Source organism: Olea europaea, chromosome 20 (assembly GCF_002742605.1).
Source record: "Olea europaea var. sylvestris chromosome 20, O_europaea_v1, whole genome shotgun sequence".
In the NCBI taxonomy this organism is placed as follows: Eukaryota; Viridiplantae; Streptophyta; class Magnoliopsida; order Lamiales; family Oleaceae; genus Olea; species Olea europaea.
This window is the reverse complement of record NC_036256.1, coordinates 19,837,668-19,862,762: the sequence shown is the minus strand read 5'-3', so window position 1 is coordinate 19,862,762 and position 25,095 is coordinate 19,837,668. Positions and strand designations below refer to the sequence as shown.

General features: G+C 31.3%; 2 protein-coding genes and 1 pseudogene across 2 annotated transcripts in view; 2 read left to right on the top strand and 1 right to left on the bottom strand.

The window, feature by feature from the left end:
• LOC111369180 (NAC transcription factor 29-like) overlaps nucleotides 1-3,749 on the top strand; it is a 5,435-nt gene extending 1,686 nt beyond the window's left edge. Inside the window, exons 4-5 of the mRNA XM_022990655.1 lie at nucleotides 3,366-3,443; nucleotides 3,552-3,749. Of these exons, the coding sequence (XP_022846423.1) occupies nucleotides 3,366-3,443; nucleotides 3,552-3,749 (276 nt within the window). The remainder of the gene's footprint in view (nucleotides 1-3,365; nucleotides 3,444-3,551) is intronic.
• Nucleotides 3,750-3,918: 169 nt separating this feature from the next.
• LOC111369954 lies at nucleotides 3,919-9,044 on the top strand. The gene is made up of 5 exons (XM_022991688.1): nucleotides 3,919-4,079; nucleotides 5,964-6,278; nucleotides 6,542-6,743; nucleotides 7,828-8,056; nucleotides 8,623-9,044. The coding sequence occupies exons 1-5, from the start codon at nucleotides 3,987-3,989 to the stop codon at nucleotides 8,882-8,884; spliced, it is 1,101 nt and encodes a 366-aa protein (XP_022847456.1). The 5' UTR covers nucleotides 3,919-3,986; the 3' UTR covers nucleotides 8,885-9,044.
• A 9,296-nt stretch (nucleotides 9,045-18,340) lies between these two features.
• Nucleotides 18,341-22,226, bottom strand: LOC111369953 (annotated as a pseudogene).
• Nucleotides 22,227-25,095: the final 2,869 nt, after the last annotated feature.

The window sequence follows — 25,095 nt, the reverse complement described above, 5'->3', positions numbered from 1 at the left end:
TAGTATTCAGTCTAGCATTTTAAATACTTTTATAATGTTTTTTGTGTGTGTGTGTGTGTGTGTGTTTTTTTTGTTTTTTTTTTTTTGTGGTATTAAGATAAGATTTATTTTAGAAAAAAATGATTTAATACTTATTTTGTTATATTTACTTTAAATTCAATATTTATGTTGGTAATAGGTAAGAATTATTTTAACTAACTTTTTCACTTATCAATAATTAAGTTGTTTAAGAACATTTAGGGATAACTTAAAAACATTTCTACTTTTTTCTTAGGCTTAGCCAAAACTAGAAATAATCTTTACACTTATATACAAATATTGTTAACTTATACAATTGTTTGTCTTCTTAATATTTTTCATACTACTGAATTTCATAAGCAGATAATCTTAGAGAAGTTAAATAGTATTTGAAACAAGAGATTTATGACCATGAATCTTAAATAATCAGAAAACGCTACTTAATCATGATACACATATTTAAACTTATACTTCACTTTATAAGATCAAAATTATGTGCACCAAGTGTCACCAACATAACAAATATTTATCTAATTATGATTTACATATATCTAAATGAAACATTTTTGTTATTTTATCTCAAAATTTGAATTTGAACATACAACAAACTCTATCTTTCTTTCTTTTTTAAGTTTATATATATAAACAAAATTCTAGTATACTGTTATTTTTATTCAAATTTTGAATTTGATAATAAAACCATTTTTTTAAAAATAAATAAGAGAGTCCATGTCTCTTGAACTAGAGACTCGTTTTCAGCTCTAATAACTATGAAATCTGATTAATCATAATGAGCAAATCAACAAACGAGACATTTTTTTTAATCCAGTGGGCCCCTCATCGAAGCGTGTGTAAGTACACTAAACAACATAAAAAATAATAAGTCAAGAATGACTATAAAAAATATTAAAAATCTATATTATCATTGTCCAATATTTATGACTAGGCTCACTGGACTTTCTCATTTATTTAGCCAAGTTGGTTTCTTTCTTGGTTACAAATGAGGACTTTGTTTGACACGGCAACACAGCATTACATTTAATTTTTCTATAAATATGATTTACTCTTTGAATGTTTCTTTTTTCTTGTCTAACACAAGTAGAAGCACATTAGACAACTCATCTAAAAATTAAGTCAAGTATAACTACATAAAAACATTGTATTGTCATTGTCCAATATTTACAACTAACCTTATTAGACTTTCTCATTTACTTGGCCAACTTGGATTTTTTCTTTGTTAAATGTGAGGACTTTTGATCATTTTATACCAAACTTCATAAAAAATAGACGGCAGAGTTTTACTCTATCATACTGAAGGCATTAATTATCTAAACCCTTCCATCCTAAAGATGCATTTACAAAGAAAACTTTAGTAAAATTGTCCTACAATATTCTATTAAACCTTTGTGTTTTCACTAGGGGTGGGCGCGGATCGATTCGGTTCGGTTCTCTTTAGAACCGAATCGAACCAAACTTTTCGGGTATCTAGTAAATAGAATTGTCGGGTCCAAATATAATTATAGAACCGTTCGGGTTCGGTTTGGTTCGGTTCGATTCTGTACTATAATTAAATTTTTTAACATTTATAACAATGTTATATAAATACGACTAATGATACATTCAATGGTTTTGGAATGTCAGAGACTAGTAAATTACATTGTTCAAATGATTGCTACGATCAAAGCTTCGATCGGCGGAAGTCACAGCTTCAATCGGAGGTCAGAGTGTAGGCCGACGATTGTATATGTTTTGAAATATTAGCGAGGCTACGAGAGTGAGTGCGAGAGTCGAGACAACGTTATGCACTTTATTGTAGGTGTTTAGGATTATTTAGTGGGTTTGATCTTGTTTGGCTAAGAAATGAAACAATAAAATGGGTAATTGGGCCAAAAATTAAAAAATTAGAAATGAAACAAATTATTGGACCAAAAATTTGGATTTAGAAATCATTAATTTGTTAATTTGTTTAGAAAAAATTAAAATTAAAATAATTTGATTTACTCAATATTAAAAAAAAAATTAGAAAGATTCGATTTTTATTCGATTTTTCGATTCTTGATCTAGAACCGAGAACCGAACCGTACCCGTCGATTCTCAATTCAAATATCTGTTCGGGTATATAATTTGACAAGAACCGTCGGGTTCGATTCGGTTCGGGAGATTTGCTCAGCCCTAATTTTCACCAAATGTTCAAGTTACATGCCTTCATTTTTCTCTAGCCTAGCCTTCGGATGTGAATAACTAGCGAGCCCTTTGCCTCCATTATCACAGTTGTCCTGTTACCCTACTTACAAATCGATTGTCAACATAAATGCATATTTTTAATTACTAGATTTCTTGAAATGAGTGGATGTGTAGGTGAAATGGAAGTTCTATTATTAATTATTATGAAAATTAATAAAGTTATTAATTATTACAAAAATTACAAATCAATGTACGTAGATCCTAATATTTGATCCACGTTTTACAATGTTCCATAATTTTAATTGATAGGAGATAACATATTAATATTTTTAATTTTCATTATGGTCATTTTATTATCATTTTTCTCTTTGTAAAGTATGATTTTATAAATTTAGAAGACCTTCTTCCAACTTATTTGACATGATAGACCAAACGTACAATTTGATAAAGACAAATCCTATCATCAATAAAACGTGATTCGAAGAACTATGTAAAATAATTCAAAATAAAAAATATATATTTACTAATTCCTCATAAATTAGTAATTTTATGCCATTAAAAAAAAAATTGACACAAGTACAACACTCGAAATGATCTAACATTTTCTATGTTAAATATTTTCAAAATATAGCTACGTAGAAACAAATCATTCGTAAAAAGCCTAAAATGTAATAAAAAGGAAGGAAAACTTAAAACAAAAATTTCATAACTCAGAAATTAAAAAAATATATATTTTGGAGGCACAATAAACAATAAGGCGATAGAAACCTAGGCTTTTCTTCTTACACAAAATCCCCAAGAATTTATAACATCAAAATCTGTAAAATTTAGCTTGTCATTTTCACATGATAGTGGTTAGAGGTGTATAGAGTAATTTAGGTGAAATTGAGCACGACTAAATATTGTGTATTTTAGATGTTGTTCGATACAATTCATGATTGACATAGTAAAAAAAATAAAATTCAAATCCTCATAAAAGGTTTTATACACCAAATTTGTGCATTGGAGGATATGAATTTCTTGATCTTGACTTGAGAATTTTTCAATGTCATGTCATATCGTGTTTCTAGGGAAGAGTGAAGTTGTTATATGTCATTTCTAATTGCATTTGCAGAAGTTAAATGAAAGTAAGATTAAGGATTACAAGTTGCTTATTATTAAAGATTGATGACGAATTTAGTACAAGACTAATAAGCATGAATAATTTAAACGGAGTTCCCCGGAGAATGAACTCCGGGAAGGTAGAGTCGAAATTACTATGAGCCCGAGTAAGAACTCTAAACGTTGGCCTCAGCCGAATGCAAAGAGTGGGCCTCCCGATACATTCTGCCTTCGTTATTTTGACTTAGGCGAGAGGCTCTACCGTGGGAAGAGCCCAAATGCGCGAGCGCTTCCCTTGCCCCGAGCTCACACACATGAAAATTCATAATGTTGGTTTTGATTGCCCAGGCATTGCAATCAAGAGGATTTCCCTAATTCTCCCTTCCCGAAAGGAAGAGCGTGAAATTCTTTTTCCGGGTTATTCTCAAAAAAATAGATTACACTAAACGTTTTTTCTACTTTAAAGTGCTATTTCTGGAATTTACCTTCGGGCCAGCACAAAAGTATCATTTGGACAAATTATCTGGGCTTCAACCCTCCCTTGGAAGCCCACGAAGGCCCATGTCTTAATCGTCACGACTCAATTAAAATATAATAAAATTGCTATTTTTTTTCCTTTGAAAGAAAAGTAAATAAATTTTAAATAAACGTTGGCGAAAGGACGATTATAGAAACATAGAGAAATGAAGAAACCGGGAGGCGGCGGCGGAGCGGCCGTCGATAAGAAGCGCAGTCGGCGTTCATACGGAGAGTCCAGCACCGAGACCCCTCCTAAGGTTAGTAATTTACTTTTTACCAATACACATAACAAAAATTTTTCAAATTTGCGTGTTGTCGAGTTTATAATGTGCTTTCGTATTGAATTTTGGTGGTTTCCTGATTTTTTGATGTATTTACATGAAGGATCTGACCCCAATTATTGTAAAGCTTTTTTTTTTTTTTAATCATTTTTTGTAGTTTTTAAATTTTTGTATAGAATGCTTAAATATTTAGGTAGCTTCCGATGAATTACAAATAAAATAACTCTGGGCATGTATTTTAACTTAAATTTTCGTTAATTATTAAATAATTAAAGAAATTTTATGGTTATTTAATTATGTTCACTGTGGAAAGATAGGAAATTAACTGGTATGAAGTTTGAACGTAATGCGCAATTAAGAATCAAATGAGAATTCATATTCGTTTACTTTTGAAGTAATTCTCCCAAATTTAATCCATTCCGTCGAACCAAATAAATGGTTATTTTGTATTTTTTAGATGGTGGGATAGAGTGCCCTTTCTGGGATCTTATCTATCTTTTCTAGAGAAGAATTGTCGATATATTTTAACCAGAATAGTAGCTTCTTTAGTTACTTCTTAATGTAAAATTACAAGATTTTTATTCTTAAACAGAAGTACCCAAAATAGTTTTCAAATCCACAAAGACATGTAATAGGACTCTCACTCAAATCCATGAAGACACGTTTGTTCAGTCAATCTTATATCAATATTTATGTACTTTGAATTTCTGGTGTGATAATGAAGCTTAAGAAAAGGAATAATTTACTGATTTAAAGAGAAAAGCATATTAGATAAGAAGATGAATGCTGTTATGCTCTAGTTATTGAACATTTTCAAGCTGCTTATACTTTATAGTAATGAATAATATAACTATTGCTATGTTCTTGCTACTTTTAAATACTATAAAAGAAATGCGGTTAGTTTTAAACCAAAGACAATTCCGACCATGCTTGGAGTTGGGGATTGTTAACAGGCAATCTTAAAGATGAAGTCTCTACTTTGCCCATAATATCTGAGTCGGCCATTTAAGATTGATTTTCTTTACTGCCCCTTCTCTTATTTTATTTTTTAACAAGCAGAAGTTTCAAGGCATGTGTTACTTGCATCTTTTTTACTTTTATGGAAATTTCATTCTCGTAGTTAATCCTTACTAAGATGATCCAATATGCTGCTCATTTAAAAATAACCTTTTCCTTTTCAAATATCAATTGCTGAAGAGTTTTACGTAGACATTTAAGTACATGAAAAAGTTCTTATAAGCTGATTTACAAGTTGGAATACTTAATTACACGGGTTTGTATTTATGGAACATATGATAGGATGTGGACAAGGATTCAACTCCTGCCCTTCCTTTTAATGTCTTTGGGTCTTCTGTTAATTGGTTGATGGAATGCACTAAAAATGTTATTTCATTGAATACCTAGAGAGGATTGAAGTGTTACAGATGATAATGCAATAGAATCCAGGAGTTGGTCTGCATGTGTGTGCTGGCAAATGTCTTTCCTTTTAACTTTCTTTTTTCCTTTGTGAGGTAGAGGGTGGTAGTTCTTTTAGAAGAATCTTAGGGAACTAGTTGATCATGAAACAACGTAGATAAGCACATTTCCTTCACATGATCTTGGTTATTTATTTTTTATATGTTTATGTTGTTTCTTATGTTTACTGGTGTTGCTTAATTAGCTGTTACATGCCATGGTCATGATAGTAAAAGCCCCATGTGCCCACCAAAAAAATAGAAGGAAAATAGAAAAGATCTGAAATTGTCAATCATCTATTTATGCAACAAAGCTATTTACAAGAAGTGAATTTTTTTTTTTCCTTTTATTTTCAGATGGTTAAACATCTTAAATTTTACCCAACGCCCTTCTTTTAAATTCCAGAAGCAAGCTGCGAAGAAGGATGTGTTTCAGATTTTTGCTGAGAAAGTAAGAGATCATAAGAAATTGGAGTCTAGATGGGCTGTCTTACAAGAGACAAGAGTGGAATATTTTAGAGGAAAAGATTTTGTTAGCTTTCTGAGAAATCATCCAGAGCTCAAAGACATACTTGAATCAGACAGGAACTCAGAAATTGAAGATATCGCCAACATTTTACTGAGAAAAAATCTTATAGTGCGGTGTGATCGTGTTGTCAAAACTCTTCGCCCTGGGAAGAAAAAATTGTCCACATGGCCAGCGCATTTGGAGATATTCCCTGTGAGTTCTCTCAAAACATTTTGTTTACAAAAGTCAACCAGAAAGGTGTCTTTTGTTATTTTATTCCTCAAGGGAGGGAGCAGCTTTTGAACTTTGTGTGGTTAGTAATAGTATGAGATGATCTAATAACAAGAACAAGTTAGCGCTTCAATTAAAATTTAGTCCATCATTATTCCTGTTCAGCTTGGAAATTATTATTCAGTTACTTGTTCCTGTTGGGTTGATTTATACTTCTTTATCTCTTATTTATTGATGTATTGCAGGAGCAAGTTTTTTCTGATAATGATGCCTTCTTTGCTTGGACATTTGTGAATCGAAGGCCGTTGTGGCAAACACTTCTCTCATTTTTCTGGCCCGTTTTGACCCTTGCAATCTGCTTGTTTCCTGTGTATCCCCACAGCTGCAAGCTATTTATTCTCTACTTCTGTGCGGGTTTACTCCTACTTATACTTACCCTACTTATATGTAAGTTCTTTAGTCTGATTCTATTTAGTCTTGATTTGACTCCATTTGTTGCAATTTCTGTCGTACTTGCTATTTGTAAAGTAGAATAACTGGTATGAAGCAATAGTTTCATTGAGATATCATTGTACAACTCACTTATTTTCAAATTTATTTAAAAAAAAACAATAGTTTCATTGAGATATCATTGTACAACTCACTTATTTTCAAATTTATTTAAAAAAAAAAAAAAATTTATTTATAATTTGAAACTAACTTGTATACTTGAAAGTAAACTTCTTAAGCTTAGCTAAACATTCTCTTAGTATTTCCGTGTGTAGGAGTTCCTAGAAAATGTTCTTTCTAGTCAAGGTTCAAGAGTTTGGAACTACTTTGATACTTTATATATTTAGTTTGTTTTGATGGCTCAAAAATGGGACAACTATGTCCTTTACAACATGACCAACCATCTACATATATACATTACAGTGATCACCAGTAATCATTAAAAATCTCTACAATATGAATAAAGTTACAACGAGGAGAAATATGGAATTTATAGTTAAAATAAACACAATTTATCCTTTGTTTTCTTTTCAACTTATATTTATTTATTTCCAAAAATGATACCTTGGGATTGCTGATTCCCTAGTCAAACTCCTTACCAGGCTCATCTAGGCGTTTTCATAGCTCACACGTGATTTATCACTCTTTTCGTTCTTCCCTGCCGTAATCAATTTATTGAACTATTCATTGTAAGTTATAACTACTTCTGTTCAAGAATTTGTTCGTCTTTCTAACCCCATTGATGTTAGCAAGGACTGTAAAAAGGTGATATGCCATTTATAGCATTATTTAACATTTTTTTTTCTTTCTATTTTCTGAATTGTAAAGAATGTCTTTTGTCTGAAAATTAATTCTTACCCACGAAAACCGAGTTACTCTTCTATGATTAGCGAGTAGCGTTTTGTTTTGTAATTCTGTATAGGTAGCTCATTTGGGGATCCATTCTCTTCCTGTCTCCTGCTGGTTGACATCACGTTTATTTTTGTTGTGTATGAAATAGCTGTTACTGAATCAAATTGCTTGCTCTGATATTTTCCTGCAGTGAGAGGCCTTGTCTTCGGGACCCTATGGATACTTATTGGAAAGCGTGTCTGGTTTTTCCCAAACATTCTTGCAGAGGAAGCAACACTCAAGGAATTATTTCAGTTTTGGCCTAAAAAGGACGAGGATGAGCGTCCAAAGTGGACTGCTAGATTATTTTATGCAATAGTAGCTGTGCTGGTCTTTTTACTTCTGAGGCACCATGCTCCTGATGAAGCTGCTAGAGCCAGGTATGTGTATCTATTCAAATTTTTTTGCAACCTGCATCAGAAAGGAAAGAAGGAAATTAAGAATAATGATAAATAAGTGTGTGTAAATGCTAGGAAAATCTTAATTAAAAATTGAGCAAAATCGAATATGTTTTAATGTTATGTTTGAAATAGCTGGGAAATCTCGATTAATATTTTTTCTTATGTATGTGGCGGAGTTAATAGGTTACAATTCCTACACATCATTTCTGTTTGGATATTTGATCTTATTTTCTTCTCATACTGTAAGTAATCATCGTGCTTGGCCAGTTGACAAAATAATCAGAAATAAAAGGGAGCAGGAATTTAAGGTCTATTGAAGCTTCGATAATTTCCTTGTAATCTGAGTCAAAATTTACCACATTTAACATTTCATTGTATGTTTGGTAAAAGATGACTGTATAGCATATGACACTAATGAGAAAGCAAAAAAAGGTCAAAATTTTGTATTTATAGTTTTCCGAGTCCTATCCAATAGTGAGTACCAAAGATGCAACAAATATGTCAAATATTATATGGTATCCATGTCATAAACTCTCTTCTTGCAGGTATCAGAAGCGGGTTTCCAACATAATTGACGACGTTCTTGAGTGGTCTCCAAGTCTTGCACTGTCGGGAATGATGGAGAAGCAAACCGTGTTTAATGCTACTGATCCCGATAGTAATGTCACAGATTCGAGCAAGTCCACCACGGAAGAAATGGCTCAACCTGAGGTTGTAAAGGAAGAAACCATCAGAGGTGAACATGAAGTTGAAGAATCTATTGAAAACGCAGAAGATACAGATCACCAACAATCATTGTTGCATTAATATGTAACTGTAGAACTTGAAATCTCAATCGGATTACAGGATACATATTTTTTTTTGCGTTCTGCAAATTATGTTTTTATTTTTTACCGTCAGTTGTCTCGAGTGTACAACTTTGAAATCTTATAAGCCATCTTACTATTAAACTAGTTGCAGTTGTTCCTCTGATACCCTTCCGGATAGCTAGGCTCAAAGCTAACTCGATTGATGCCTGAGCTTTCCTAACTTAATCGAGCTGACGTTAAGAACCCGTCTTCAGTTCAGACAACAAGTTGAAATTTGCTAGCTTGAAGTAAGAATAGTTACGCCTATATAATAGACGTTCGTAATGAAGTTTGACCACCTTTTGATGCCTTGGTCATATGCGCGGGGGCAATTTTTAAAATAGCTGGATAATTGGGGGTGGGGGAGATTTTTAAAATGGCTGGATAATTGATCCTATCTTCCACAATAGCCTTTTCTATGAGAAATACTATTTTGCCCTTACTATAATTTACAAGATATATTTTATATCTTTAAGGATTTATTAATCAGGATCTATATCTATATTTTTCAATCTTTCAAACACTTTTAAATATTCTTTGTATCTTGATAATTTTTTAAAGATCCTAGGCTGACCTTTCTTGGTTATATATCCTCGAACTAATCCTTTTGAAATTTCTTCTTGTATATCTTTATGTTTAGTTATAATATTCTCTATCTTTCTTATGTCTTTACTAGTTCCTACAGAATCAAATCATATATTATTTTTACAATTATAATCTATATCTCTATATATTTCTCCAATTTTTTCTTTGCCAACCGGAAATATATTTTCAGGCTTTTCAGCTAATTTAAATAAAAACGAAACATCTTTTTTCATCTAAAAATAATATGTGATTATTATCATTATTAGAAATAGATGTGGATGCTTGTGAATTGTTCATCAAAATAATTAATGCATAAGCATGTAAGAATAAGTAAATAATTTACAGTAATCAAATGGAAGTAAATAGGCTTTCCCTCCAATATGCTCTTATAGATGTTTTGCATGTACTTAATCAATCTTCTAAATCAAGTAAAGGTTTAAAATGTTTTTGAAATCATTTGGGTCCACAACTGCTTCCGCAAAAGACTTTTCAATTAAGGTTGCATTTCTCATTCTAGAGAATTAGTCGTGTTTCCATAGACACTATCTCACAGTATCCAGAGTCTCTGTTTTCACCTCTATCCAAACTCTTTTCAGAATCAAGTTCCTACTTGGAACGAAATTTTAAAAGATAACTCACACACAAGGTGCTACAATTTTGTTAGAAAATTACTTTTTTCCCCTAAACCATTCATTAAAGACGGGTACTTTGGCATGGCTAACATCCATTTAAAATCAATGTTTTGAAAATCTTTTAAAATCTCTATCTGTACTGTCGAGGAATCATGAGAAACTTAACGAAATCTTTTTATGAAAGTTTTGTTGAACATAACAAACTTTACTTTGATATTCATGAACTGAAATAGTACATACTTACAATCTATATTTACATACTTTTGGTACTCACCTTATGAAGTTTAGAACTCCATAAGTGATTACCTTATTACATGTTTTACTATCTTCAAGCTATCTAATATTTTTCTGAATACAAGTGGTGTATACAGATTACAAAAGATATCTCTCTAAGATGTGTTTCCTCCGAGTGTTTAAGAGATAAGTTATTTCGAGATGTCCTCCTTCTTCCTCCTTGCCTCCTTTTATAGAAGTCTTTGAGAATCTTATATTGACAGGTGTTTTCCACCTTTCTTTGTTGGGTAGCTAGGCCATCTTATCTCCACCTATTTTTCCATTATCTTCTTGCTAAGTGGATCTCTCATTTTGAAATTATATATCTTATCTTTTGAGTTTGTCTGCTACTTGTGACAAATGGTGGGGAGTAGTCACAATTATGGAGACTTTTCTTGCACTATCTTTTGTCTTTTAGTAGCCACGATTTTTCTTTAATAAATTTCTTTATTAAAGTAGTGATAAAGGGCTACTTTTGTCACCATCACTTTTCCATTTTCGAATCAAAGAATTCTGCAGGGAATTCTTCACTATTAAGAGATGCTTGACTCATATCTTCAACAACACAGTATTCACAATGGTGATCACTGTAGTTCCAGAGTAATTTGCATAGTTCTTTAGCCATATCTTCTGATCCATGCACTTGATTAGAAATAATTGCAAATAATAAATGATCGAGATAACAAATATCTTCTTCCTTGGTGGTCATCCTTGCATTGGAATAGATAATATGATCTTCAGATGGATAAACCCATATTTTTTCTTTCTCAGTAATTATCTGAGTTACATGTTCAAATATCTCTTTGTACCCTTTTGCTCTTCTGTAGGGTATCATATTTAGAATATTTTGATATCCATTTTTAATAACCTTTTGATTGGTTGGTAAAAAATGTTGATTTGTAAGTCCCATTTTTATCACATGGAACGATGGATCCATATATTCAAGAACAGGATCCCATTCCATAGTTGCTGAATGGAAACTGATATATATATTTGTTGTCTTGACAACTTCAATATATCTTTTAACAACTTTCCTGATGTTGGCTGGAAGTTGAGCTATCTCTTTGAGATCTTTGCTAGGATATATACAAAGTATATTTCCTATCTCAAAACAATTTCGTACCCAGTTGGCTGGTGCTCCTGGATAAAAATTTATCTTGTTGTATCTTGAATAGTGGAGAGTCTTCATCCACTTTCCAATCTCTAGATACCAATATGATAAAATATTGAAAATAACAATAAAGAGTGTTACTTTTTCATGGTTATATTTTCTAGGAATTTTTGGTTCATGGCATATATTGACAATATCTTTTGGATCTATCCTTTCAATAGAAAGTTTAGATTGAGTTTAGCTCTGTGAAGAGCTGCCTTTTCTTTTGATATCTTGAATATCTTTATTACCAGTAATAGGTTCAAGTTTTTCCTGTGAAGGGGTTCCTATTACCTTCTTTTCTTTTCCTTTATCCTCAGGGAGAGCGCTAGTATTCACAAGTCCCTGCGAAGGGATACTAGACTAGGTACAAGTAACGTCTGCCTCAAGGGCTATATTTTTGCCTCGAATGCTATCTTGAATAATTTAAATTTGTGTTTCCAAATAGGAAACTTTTATCTCAAGTATCTGGACTTTCGTCCTTAATTGTTCTAGCTCCATCCCTGCTATGATAATCAGGAAGAAAGTTAGTTTTACCTTTTATATATTCAATATCAAATTTGAAATATGAAAACCAAATTTGTATCCTAATAATATATCTATTGGCAATAGATGGATCAACATTATTTTTCAAAAATGCTTTAACTTGAGTATTATCAGTTCTAATCAAGAACTTCTTTTGTAATAGATAATCTTCATATTTTTGAACTCCTCTTTTTACAGCAATGAGTTCTTTCCTGTTCGTCTCATATCTTGTTTCAACTTCTATGAATGTTCCTGATGTATAACCTGCAAGTATCTCAGGACAAGAATAATTCTTTTCACATTTATATTCTTTATGATTCTTTTTAACCTTTAATACTGCTCCCCAGTAATTATCTGAAGTATCAGTTTCAAGGATAAAGAAATCTTCTTCTTGTGGTATTGCAAGTTTGGGCAATACCTTTAACTTTTTTTTTACTTTCCTTATATTTTCACAATCTTGTTCTTTCCAAGACCACATTATATTTTTTCTTAATTTTGGAAGAAAATAATTTTTCAATTTAGCACAATTTTTAATGAATCCTTCAGCATAATTTAATATACCAAGGAAGCTTTGTAATTGTTTTTTATCTTTGATTTTTTTCAGGAAATTCTTGAAGTTTTTCTCCAATATGAGATTGCAATTGCAATTTTCCTTCTTTTATAAATAATCCTAAAAATTCTATTTCTGTTCTAGCTATCTCAGCTTTCTTTTGAGAAAGTGTAATACCATATTTTTTCATAATATAACAGAATTTCTCAAGATGTTCAATATGTTCATCAATGTTATTTGAATGAATAAATAAATCATCTACATATGCAATACAGAAATGAGTAATTGGTTTGATTACCTCATCCATTCTTCTTTGAAATATTTGTGGTGCATTTTTCAAGCCAAATGACATTACATTCCATTTGTATTGTCCTAAAGGATTGGGGGTACTAAATGCAGTTAGTGGTTTACTTTCTTCTGTAAGCATGATTTGCCAAAACCCTAACTTACAATCAAATTTTGAAAATATCTTTTTGTTCTGTACTTGTTTAATAAGGGTGTCCTCATTTGGCAAGTAATATCCATCAAATTTAGTAACTTCATTTAATTTTTTTTAATTTATCACCATTCTGATTTTTCCTCTTTTTATTTCACTATGTTTTCTAACCATAAAAGTTGGGCTGCTATGTTGACTTTTACTAGGCCTAATTAACTTAGCTTCTAGCAATTCTTTTATCTGGTCTTTAAATTTCTTTTGATCATCAACACTATATCTCATGGGTTTGACTCTAACAATAGTGTTTGGATTAGTTAATTCTATTTTTGCCTTTACTTTGTCCGTATTTCATTTTTCTAATGGATTTTCAGAATATGTTTCAGAAATTTCTTTTTTAAGTTTTTCAATCCTATTTTATGTTGTTATTTTTAAGACTGTAACTGGTTTAAATTTTTCCGTACTCCAACATCCACCACACTGGGTTGAGGAACTCTGATGGTTTATATCTGTATATGCTATTGTAACAGCTTTATTTATTTTTGGTGTAAATATTTTATGTACACAAGGTGTTCTGAACATATACTTATCAATATATTGTGTAAATGATGTATATTTTAATAGAAAATTTTGTCCTAATAAAATATCACATCCAATTGTAGTTGACATGTATATTGTATCAACAAATACTTCTTTAAAGAAAATTAGAAAAGGTATTTGCGTAGCATATTTGTTGTATATTACTTTATTTCCACCTGTTGTTGTAGCGGTGACTATCTTGTTTGAATTGTATATCCAGTATTCAGATGGTAGTACATTTGGTAAGCATAAGCTTATTGTACTTCCTGTATCTAAGTAAGCATGAAATTTAATTTTACAATAGCTTTTTATATTAAGTGTAATTTCAATATATGGACTCATGGGATTGGTACTTATTACTCTTTCCATGATAACAGTGATTTCATATTTTCATCTATTTTTGATATGATAATTGGGTTATCATCAACTGTTATCTTTAAATATCCTTGGCATATTTTATGAGGACTATATTTCTCAAGAAAGTTCATTCCTAATAGAATAGGTGAACGGTCTACTCCATATAATTCATCTTTATATAGAATTATTTTTTTGGTATATTTTTTTTATCCTCTCCTATAAGTATAAGAGGGAACTTAACATATTTTCTTATTTCAAGATTATTTCCTAAATAATCCTTAAATATATATGGTTCTGGTATTTCAAAGTCTATTAAATGACTAACAAATTTAGCATTTATATGATTTTTATCTGCTCTAGTATTTATGAAGACAAGAAGATCCTTCTTATATCCTTCTTGATTTACATATCTTGTCTTAATGTAATATTGCGAACTTGATGGTTCAGCAATACTTAAATTCTTAAGTCTACTTATCCTAGAGTCTTGTCTAGAGGGAAATCTTGCAATAAGATTATCTCCTTCTAAGCTGACACTATTTCTTCTTATTAATTTTCCTTCGGAATTAATTTCTTTAGCTTGTTTATGAAAATCAAGCATTATCTGTTTTGGTATAGTGACTTCATGTTCTTGGTATTTCCTAGGAGGTATATATTGTGCTAATTCCTCAAAATTTTATGTATGATAATGTTATCAATTATCTTTCTTAGATTGTTATGATGGCTAGTACTAAAAGCAAAAATTGATTTTATGCTTATACTAATAGCCTTACTTCTTCGTAACATTTTTAAGTTTCCAATTCTATTGTATAGATTGAAACTTTGGTCAATATTTTCATCATTTAATGATATTACATAATTTGGTTTTACTGTAAATATTATCTTCTGATAGACTAAGTTTCCTACGACTATTCCTAATAGAGCATCTATAGGATCTTGTAAGATTCTATTATCCATACAGTATATTTCTATTGGTATGTTTATACCTTCTCTAAAGAATCCTTTTACCATTATCTGGACTCCTCCTATTTCAATATATTTTAATTTGTTTCTTACATTTTCTGGAATTCTGGATAAATTTTGTTTTACCCATTCTTTTGTAATTATATGTATCCTTGCTTTTCCTATAGTATATTCTATATTTATAGACATTTCTTTATAATTCATACTTACAATTGTTTTATTTACTCTTGGTAAAATTTCTAAGAATCTTTGATAGAATACATCTTTTTCTTGTAGGTCTAATATCTTCTTAGTGATTCCTGTGTATTTTTTAATATCAAAGGTAATTTCTTGATTTATACCTTCTATAGAGTCTTCAACTTCTTCAGTTGTTTCCATTTCTATTTCTAATTATTGTATCTCCTGATTCATATATACTATCTCGTCATAATCTTCTTCTGATGAGGATGTATTTAATTCATAAATACTACTGCATTTACTATTTAGATCTTCAAAATATTCAATTGGTTCTATATCACTATCTTCTTGGAATTTTTCATAAATTCTAAGAGTTTTTATATTCTGTCTATCTTTCTTTTTAGGACATTGGGGGGCAATGTGTCCTTCTTCATTACAAATAAAACATCTACATTTTTTAATATTTCTTAGTTTAAATTTCTTATTCCAATTTCTTTTCTTGAAATATTTTTTGTGTGGTTTAAAATTTCTTTTCTTGAATTTTTTATAGTTTCTGAATTTTCTTTTATATTTCTTATACGGTTTATATTTTTTCTTATGGCATTCAAATTGTTCAACTTGGTCATTATCTTTGTAACAACATAATGAATTTTTTCTTATTTATATGTTTTTTTATTTTCTAAAACTTCTCTGCACCATATGCCTATCATTCTTTTTGTAAATTCAATTCTACTTCCAAGACTGTCTATTTTTACTCCTTCCTCTTCTCCTAGAGGTAATAATTTCTCATATTCTTCTAATAACTTAATTCCCCATGAGAATGGTAATTTGGTAAAATAAAACCTTAATATAGGTTTATTTTCTTGATAATCTCCTTGATTTAGTATATAATATATTTTTTCGAATTTACATGTGTATCTTTCTAGCTCACACATATCACATATCTTTAAATTTTTCATTGCTATCATTCCTTGATTATATTCATCTTGTTTTCTTTCTTCTTCATTAGATGCATATCTATCTCCTAAGAATTCTGTTCTTATGATTTTTTCAAACCTTTTTAATATCTCTTGAATATTTTGTTCATTTAAAGTATTTCTATTATCTAATACCTCAATTCTACCTGCTCCATACTTTATTCTTCCTTTAATAATTTCTGGTAATTTTCTCCACCATTCAGAAACAATTCTTCTGAATGTATGATCTATAAATCCAAAAGCTGTATATGTTTCTCATTTATTAAATTGTATTGCTAGATCTGTGCTTTTCATCCATGTTTCAATAGTTTTATTTTTATCTACACAGTCTAGATCTAACCATACTCCTGTTGTGTGGATTGATTCATTATAAAATTTCATTGGGTTTATTTTTTTTATGGACCGTTTTCTTACATTTTCAGTGTATCTTTTCTGTGTTTTTCTATATTGATTAATATTAGCCTTATTAGGTATTGGGGTACCATAAGGATAATCAGTTTCTTCATCACTACTGAATTTTACTTTTATATTCTGACTTGAAAATGGATTGGTATTCATCTTTGTATTTTTCATTTTTTCAGTTAATTCTTCTAACTGTTTTTTATATTCTTCATACTCTTCACCTATAGATTCTAAGAATTTTTATTCTATTTCTTCTACATCTGTAATCATATATTGTTTTTCTTCATGTTTTTTCCCTTTATTATTTTACTTTTGTGTTATCCTAAAATCTTGAGGTTGATTAATTATAATCCTATCTTTTCCTTTAAGATTTTTATCTAAAAGAGCGTTTCCTACTTGTAGATTATATTCTCGATTTTTTGATCTTTTGTATATATCCTCAAAACTTTCATTTGTAGTATTTTTAGGTAAATAGGGATAACTATGTTTTTTTATGTTTTTCAACATTTTTCAAAAATTCTTCAATTATATTTTCTTCATCTACTATATTCATCATAATTTTTGGTTCGTAACATGACTCTGATACCATTTCATCGGAGTGTGCAGCGGAGGGGTTTAGATTTTTGAGCCAATTAAAATCTTCATAAGTATTTAAAATATCACTATATAATTTATAAAATTCACTATTTTTTATTAAAAATTTTTCTTCAATAATTATATTTAGTTCTCTAATTCTTCTTCTCAGGTTAAGAATTAATTTATATATATCATTTTCTGTTTTGATTGTACTATTATCTATAGAAACATTTTTATTTTTTAATTTTGGATCTAAATATTCTATAAAGAAACCTTTTAGATCTTCTTCTAAATATTTTAATTCGTTTTCTGTTGCGTTTTTTAGATCAATAAAATTTTGTATAATATTTGGGTTTAAATTTATTAAAGATTTTTTATCTATATTTCTTTGAGGGCCTAATTGAAGGTTTTTATACATTGTAGTGGCTTTGGTTGCAATTTCACAATAAGGGGCATTTTTCGAAAAATTATTGTTCAAAAGCTATTCTTCAAATGTTTATATTTTTTGGTCTAATCTTACAAAACTCCCTTTTTATTTAGGCTATCTAAAAGTATTTCCTCTATGCAGGGCGCCTTTCTTCTGTCTAGGGCCTCTAGGCTACTAGGCCTTAACATTTTCTCGCCTTTTAGACGCTTGGTACTCATAGATTATATTAAAATAAAATCCATGATATATGAATTATCCAATTAACAATGTCAACTCACAAAAGGGGTTGCATTGATGAGGTCCTGACTATGGTTTTACCAAAAGGGTTATGATAGATGTATAAGGGTACAGAACCCTTACCAACACCTCACATAGGGGCATGGAGGGAGGAGGGTGGGTTAATTTTTTAACATTATTTATTCATGTGGGGCCCATATCTTTGTGAGAGTAGGTACACATTCTGTAAAAAAAATTCTGTACACCCATCATTGCTCTTACCAAAAATACAATTTTCCGTAAAGTCATAAAATTGTGTATGGAGACCGACGCCTGTCTAGTGTCCCAAGGTCACGAAGTTGGTATCATTAATGACAGTAACAGATGACCGAATCCTCGGTGAACAAAGGCTGTAACTGTCCAAAGGTAGCAAAAATCTTTCGCTAAGGTAAATAGGGACCCATATGAAAGACGTAACTATTTGGACACGGTATTAGAGAGAGACTCGATGAAATGAACATGCATGTGAAGATACAAAATTCTCTTGTTAATTCAATGTTCACGATAACCTGTCTACAAATTTTATGCACCAAACACATCAGAAATAGAAAATAGCATAAACCATCAAATGGTTCATAAACAATCAGCATCGAATAAATGTAACACAATAAGAAAAAAACATGCTAATCCCAGTACCAACTTTACATAGTTCTAACAAGAGAAACACTTCTTTCCTAGTTCCTACTCAAACTAGCAGTTCATATTTTGTACAAGGAAGAATGATGAACTTTAAACAATCTACGTTCCCTCATCTCTCCACAAGCTAAAAGAAACACAGCCAAGAATGAATTGCCATCCACCTCGGGAAGCCAAGATTCCAACAAGAAACCAGCACTTCATAGCTTTCATTAACCATGGAAACTCACTGCATCTGCATGGCAAGTGCACAATTTGATAGGGTATTTCTCCACTACTGATCTGAAGTGCGTCCTTCCTCTCTCTTGTCTGAATGGGACTGATACACTTGACTCGTACAAGTTAATTTGCTTTCTAGAACTGCTGACATCATTATTGCAAGAATGCACTTTCGCTTCACTAGACTCGGAGGGCAAGAGCTCAGAATTTGATGAAGTAAAGGATTGTGACGAAACGGTAGAAGCAGAACATGTCTCCTTTGACGTGTCTGCATCAGACTTCTTCACTAAACGTCCTCCAGACCCTCTTGCCCTCCTCAAAGCATGCTGGTGCCGGGACTCATGAAGATAAGGCTGAAAGTCGACAAAAGAAAAACAATTACCAGCAATACAGAGACACTCTACAGAAAGGACTTGAGGATCCTGAGATCAGCTTCTAAATGGAGCATATATGTTAACATGTGCTATTTTTTTCTTAATTTTAAGTGAAAAAAGTTGCTTACTCGAAAATAAGTAACTTACTTATTTCCAACTTTGACAAATAAAAATAATTTATTTTATAAAATTTTGAACGTAGCAAAGTATGCTCTTACTTCATAGGTTGAGACGTGCATATGGGCAAACATCATCAGAGGCTAATATGGAGAAACAAAGCATGTGCATAACCAACCTTTCAAACATTTATCAACTTCTTTCCAAGCACTGCTTTAGCACGTGACTGCCTTCTACGTAGAGTGCCATGGTACTGCTTGGCATTCACATACACAGGCTCCAGTGCCATTTCCATGGGAGCATCATCCTTGCTCATGCATATCGTATACAAGAGGAACCCGATCAAAGGAACAATCACAATAATTTTTTTAATTTTCTGAACAATTTGAGATTATAACACATCAATTTAAATTTGAACAATTTTTCCAAGAATACCAAAAGATCACAAATTAAGGACATATCCTTCAAAAACATGTCAACTACAATATTAATTCACTTCTTTAAGGTCATCAGCCTAAAGTAATAAATCAATATAAAGAGGGCTATTGGGATGCCAAAACTATGCCATCCCAGGTTACCAATGTTTCCATCCACCTAAGGAAAAAAGAAACGATGGAAAATATGAGGCACATAGTAAATATTTATTGAATTATTCCAATTCCCTTTCGCTATACCTGATATTGAGCTACTTACTAGTTACTACATATTAATAAATAACAAATACTATCAAAAATTTCAAACACTACAAAAGAGCAACAATAGAAAATATTATTCTTTTGACAAAGTTTGACAGTCCACCAAAATCCTTACAGGTTAACAACTGAGCCAAAATTTAAATAGTTATTCCACATATGACAGGGTTATCATTTCATTTGCAGGCTCCACCTAAATTGAAAGATAGGTGTTCATTGGTATGAATGGTCAGCTCACAGACTAGCTTCTTGATCACATGCAGGCGCAGTCAATGGCCAGGCTTTCACTAATGGGACTCCGTTTCTTAAAGTTTAAGAGTATCTCCAAAAGACTTTTTAAAAATAAGATACTCTATATTTTAAAGAGTGAATCATAAAAATAAAGCTCCGCAAACTCTATTTTAACTTTTTACAACTGAGAGTGAGTTTGACTTTCAATTTTGGAAAGCCTATCTTACTTGTATATGTATTTTATATTAAATGCATGAATTGTAAGTATCGATACTCCACTTAATAATTATTTAAATAATGCCTGAATATTTTATCCATTAGTACCTCATTTGGCTGTAAAAAATTATATTAAATAGAAGATGAGGAAGAAGCAATAAATGTTTATTGAAAAAAATAAAATCAAGAGCCAAAATAATGAGTATTGTTTGCAAGATTTGCAGTTCTTTAACTTTATTTCTAAAGAGGCTCTTGGACATATTTTAAGTCTTTGTTAAAACAGATAGTATAGAATCTTTTAGGTTTTCCTAGCTTTCTGATGTCAACTCTTGCAATTTGGAATTTTTGTCCCAAGACTATCGACGGTTGTCACTACTGGACGAGAAAATGAATATTGGAATTAACTAAATTCTCTTAAAAGGGACCATGTCAAACTCTAAAAAGCAAAAATGAAAAAAAATAAAAAAAATTACAGTACCCAGGATGTGAATCAGAAGGGAGAGGAAGCCCTCACCCCTCGTAGGACTCGGGGAGCCCTTTTCATCCAATATGGTAGAACCTTCTACAGGTATTGAGTATTAAAAGTAATTCCTAGAGGCTCCTCAAGTTTACCCCAACTTTAACATAATTTATTTACTTTCTATGATCAATAAATGGAATTTTCTTTCATTTTCAGTTGTCTTCTTTAAAGCTTTCTTTATACTTGACCCCGACAGTTGCAATCAACTGCCATTGCAAGCAAGAGTGTCGAGTAGAAGTAGCCTAGCAAAGATGACTCCTTTCTGAGACGTAAAAAAGATGCCCTGGGCTACATGGTCTAGCACTGATAACGTCTTTTTTATATTTCCCTCAACCTAAAATACCAAATTTTATGAAGTTCTCACAAGAATGAAGTGCAGGTTGCATTTAAAAGGAATGGAAACAATAAACTCAGGAATCATAATCCTCAGCCATAAGCAAGTACATACTTCCCTTTTGACAATCTAATAATGAAGATACTGAAAATGAAAATAAGAAATGAACTAGTGCATTCAAAAAACAAGTTAGCACTCGTGCACATACCGAAGGCTGGCCATAAGCTGCCATCATTCCTCCATATGGATCATAAGGATTCATAGCACAAGCCTGAAAGGGAGTTCAACAAAACTATCACAACTTTAAAAGTGAGCTAAATTCAACATAGTTTTAAGTTCTCATTGCAACATTCTTACAATGAAGTGTCCAACAAGCTCAAGATGTGGGGGCTGCGTTAAACTGTCACCACTCGGGTGTATGGTTGACGAATATTGCTGGAAATTCTGACCTCCCCACCCAGAATTGCTATCTAACCTTGACAATAGATGGACATTATTATCAACCTTCATACATGATAAAACAAGAAAAAAATAAAATGCTTCAACATAATTTTACTAAATTAAATCAATAAAAATAATATATACATTTTAATAACGACTCAACCTATATACTAAAAAAAACCCAACTTCAGCACAGATTTAACTGACATCTCTAGTTTGACCCAACTAACAATGGTGAGAAGAATGTATGAGGAAGCAATATTTCATACAAATCAAGAAGATATCAGAGAATATTAAAAGGAACATTTTAAAATAGTAAATGGCATGGTGAAGAGGTACCTGGAGTTACAGGTATAGTACCTTCTGATTGTTTGGTAGCATTGTCCTCTTTGTTTATGCAACTCTCTGACTGTGCTTTGCTATCCGTCGATTGTTCCAATGAAGAACAATCTGAGTCATTGTCTTGCATTGTTGAAGGGTTGAAGCTTCCAGTATTATTGCACCATGGTTGAGAACGTAACAAGGAATTTGAGACATTCTAAAGATGAGAATCTCCTTTAGTGATAGGGTTGGGCAAATCTCCCAAACCGAATCGATCGAACCGAACTGAACCGAACCCAACGGTTCTTGTCAAATTAAATACCCGAACGGGTATCTGAATTGAGAATCGACGGGTACGGTTCGGTTCTTGGTTCTAGACCAAGAACCGAAGAATAGAATAAGAACCGAATCTTTCTAATTTTTTTTTATATTGAGTAAATCAAATTATTTTAATTTTAATTTTTTCTAAAAAATTAACAAAATAACAATTTCTAAATCCAAATTTTTGGCCCAATAATTTGTTTTATTTCTAATTTTTTAATTTTTGGCCCCATTACCCATTTTATTATTTCATTTCCTAGCCCAACAAGATTCAATCTACTAAATAACTCTAAACATCTACACTAAAGTGCATAACGTTGTCTCGACTCTCGCACTTACTCTCCCAGCCTCGCTGACATTCCAAAACCTATACAATCGTCGGCCAATGTTATGACCTCCGATCGAAGCTGTGATCTCCGCTGACCGAAACTTTGACCGTAGCGATCATTTGAACAAGGTAATCTATTAGTCTATGACATTTCAAAACCATTGAATGTATCACTAGTTGTATTTATATAATATTGTTTTAAATGTTAAAAAAATTAATTATAGTACAGAACCGAATGTAACCTAATCGAACCGAACGGAACCGAACCCGAACCCGAACGGTTCCATAATTATATTTGGACCCGACGGTTCCATTTACTAGATACCCGAAAATTTTGGTTCGGTTTGGTTCTAAAGAGAACCGAACCGAACCGACCCGCGCCCGCCCCTATTTAGTGACACTCTGAATCTTGGAATGCATGCTCCACTAGTTTCTCCAATGAAATTACCGGCAAAGACTACACATCCTTACAAACAGCACAGACAAAATAATGCCCAATTAAGCCTAGGGAAAGGTGAATTGCATTATGCAGCTAAAATTTCATAAGAAAGAAAAAAAACCAATCTTTTTCTTAAAATTTTTGCTTCACATCTAAAGCTCATCTCGAAAATCAACCATTCAACATTGCTCATCCAAAAGAAAATAATTCCTTTAATGTTGCTTGTGCATTTCCGTTTCTATATATGTGACAACGCAATTCCCAAGGTCGCTGATACAGAATTCCTAAATGAATATGCACCTTGTTTAATTCAACCCAAAACATGCTTGTGAGTTCAAAGCTCTACTCCAGAATCCAGAAACAACATAGGGAAATCTCAACTAAATCTGGGCAAAATTTTTCAGACTGAATGTTAATCTTCATACATCTTCAAGAGCCGAGAATGTCAATACCTTGCTTTCTATCATCCACCTGTAAATATTGTGTTTGATCACCCCCACCCCAAACCCACAAAAGTTTAGCTTTTTTGTTTTTACAGTGCATGAAGTCTTTAAAAAAAATAAAATAAAATAAAAAATTACTATAAGGTTCTAGTCTTCCAAAAATCAAATGAAACCTAATTTTTTAGTCACAATTAAAGCTACCATTTTTTATAGTAAAAAATTACAACACTGCATCATCCTCCAGAAAAATGATCAAAATTACACGGAAAAAAATCCCAAATTTTCTCAGCAAACAACACCAGTAATCAATCTTTTTCCCAATCAACAATCATGAGAACAAGAACAACATCAATAACCAAATACACGTCACATTCAAAACAAAACACGAAATCAAAAAGCCAAAATCCTTTACACAACGCATAAGTACAGAAAAAGGGATCCTGCAGTTGGAAATATAAATAATTCCATTAAACAGAGAAAAAATTTTACCAGCTAAAGTGATGAAAAATGACGATTACAGCAAACCCAGAAATTTTGGGGAGCTATAAATTCTTGGGGAATTTGGCCAGATGACCTACTTGGACAATGATTTTGGACAAATAGCCTTTGACCATCATTAAAATGGAATAAAAAAATTTAAAATATTTTAATTGATAAAATGACAAAATTGTCCTTCAATTTATATCAAATTATTCATCCAACTTCTTTCATTTCACCTTCTTCTTTCTTCTTTCCTTTTCCTGTGAAACCCTATTCCCCAAACTTGAATTCCAAACCCATCTTCTTCACCTTAATTTTCACTATATTTCAATATTACAAAAAACTTTTCTTTGACTCTAGTTTATTTCACATTACTTTACCCTCTCTTTGGTACAAGTTAAAACAACAAAAAAGGTAATTTTTTCTACGATTTTTTTTTCTTTTTTGTTATTTTAAAACGTGATTTTGTGCTTCCATTACTATAGTTTTATAATAAAAATTTGTAAAAATTGCATTTTTTTTATGATTTCGTGATTTATTTGTATATTTAGTTTAGTTTTAGCTGAGTTTTTTTAATGTGAATGGATTTTTGATACATTTGGGGTTTTGAAGATGATGGGTTAAAAAAAAATTCAATTACTAGCATTGCTATAAATCAAAATTGTGATATGTAAATGTGCTTGTTCTTTGATATGCCTTGAAACTTAGAGAGTTGCATTAAGAATAATTTGATTTAAATAATTCGGCATTTTTAGGAAAATTCTTTATATTATGTTTTACTGTAATTCCTATTTTATGTGAGTTCTATTATTAAACTTTACACTTGTTGATTTCAGAATTTTTTCATATTATATTTTGCCTATTTTTACCACAGTACCCTTATTTGTAGATTGGAACTTCACCTACTAAATAATGTATATAATTTTGCAATTTAAAAGGTTGTGTTTCCCCTTGACTTTATTGAATCATTTTATTCTTTAGTTGCTTAAACGTTGTATCATTACGCCTACATTGATTATTACTTGATTTGACTTTGATTTAACTGTTGTTCCAAGAAAGAGAACTAGCATTGAAATCGTTTAAAAGTGGAAACGCACTAATTTTGGTTGTGACAGATATGGCAAGTCATGGCCTTGATATTCCCTACATTGCTCACGTATCAACAAAGCCACCAGCTGA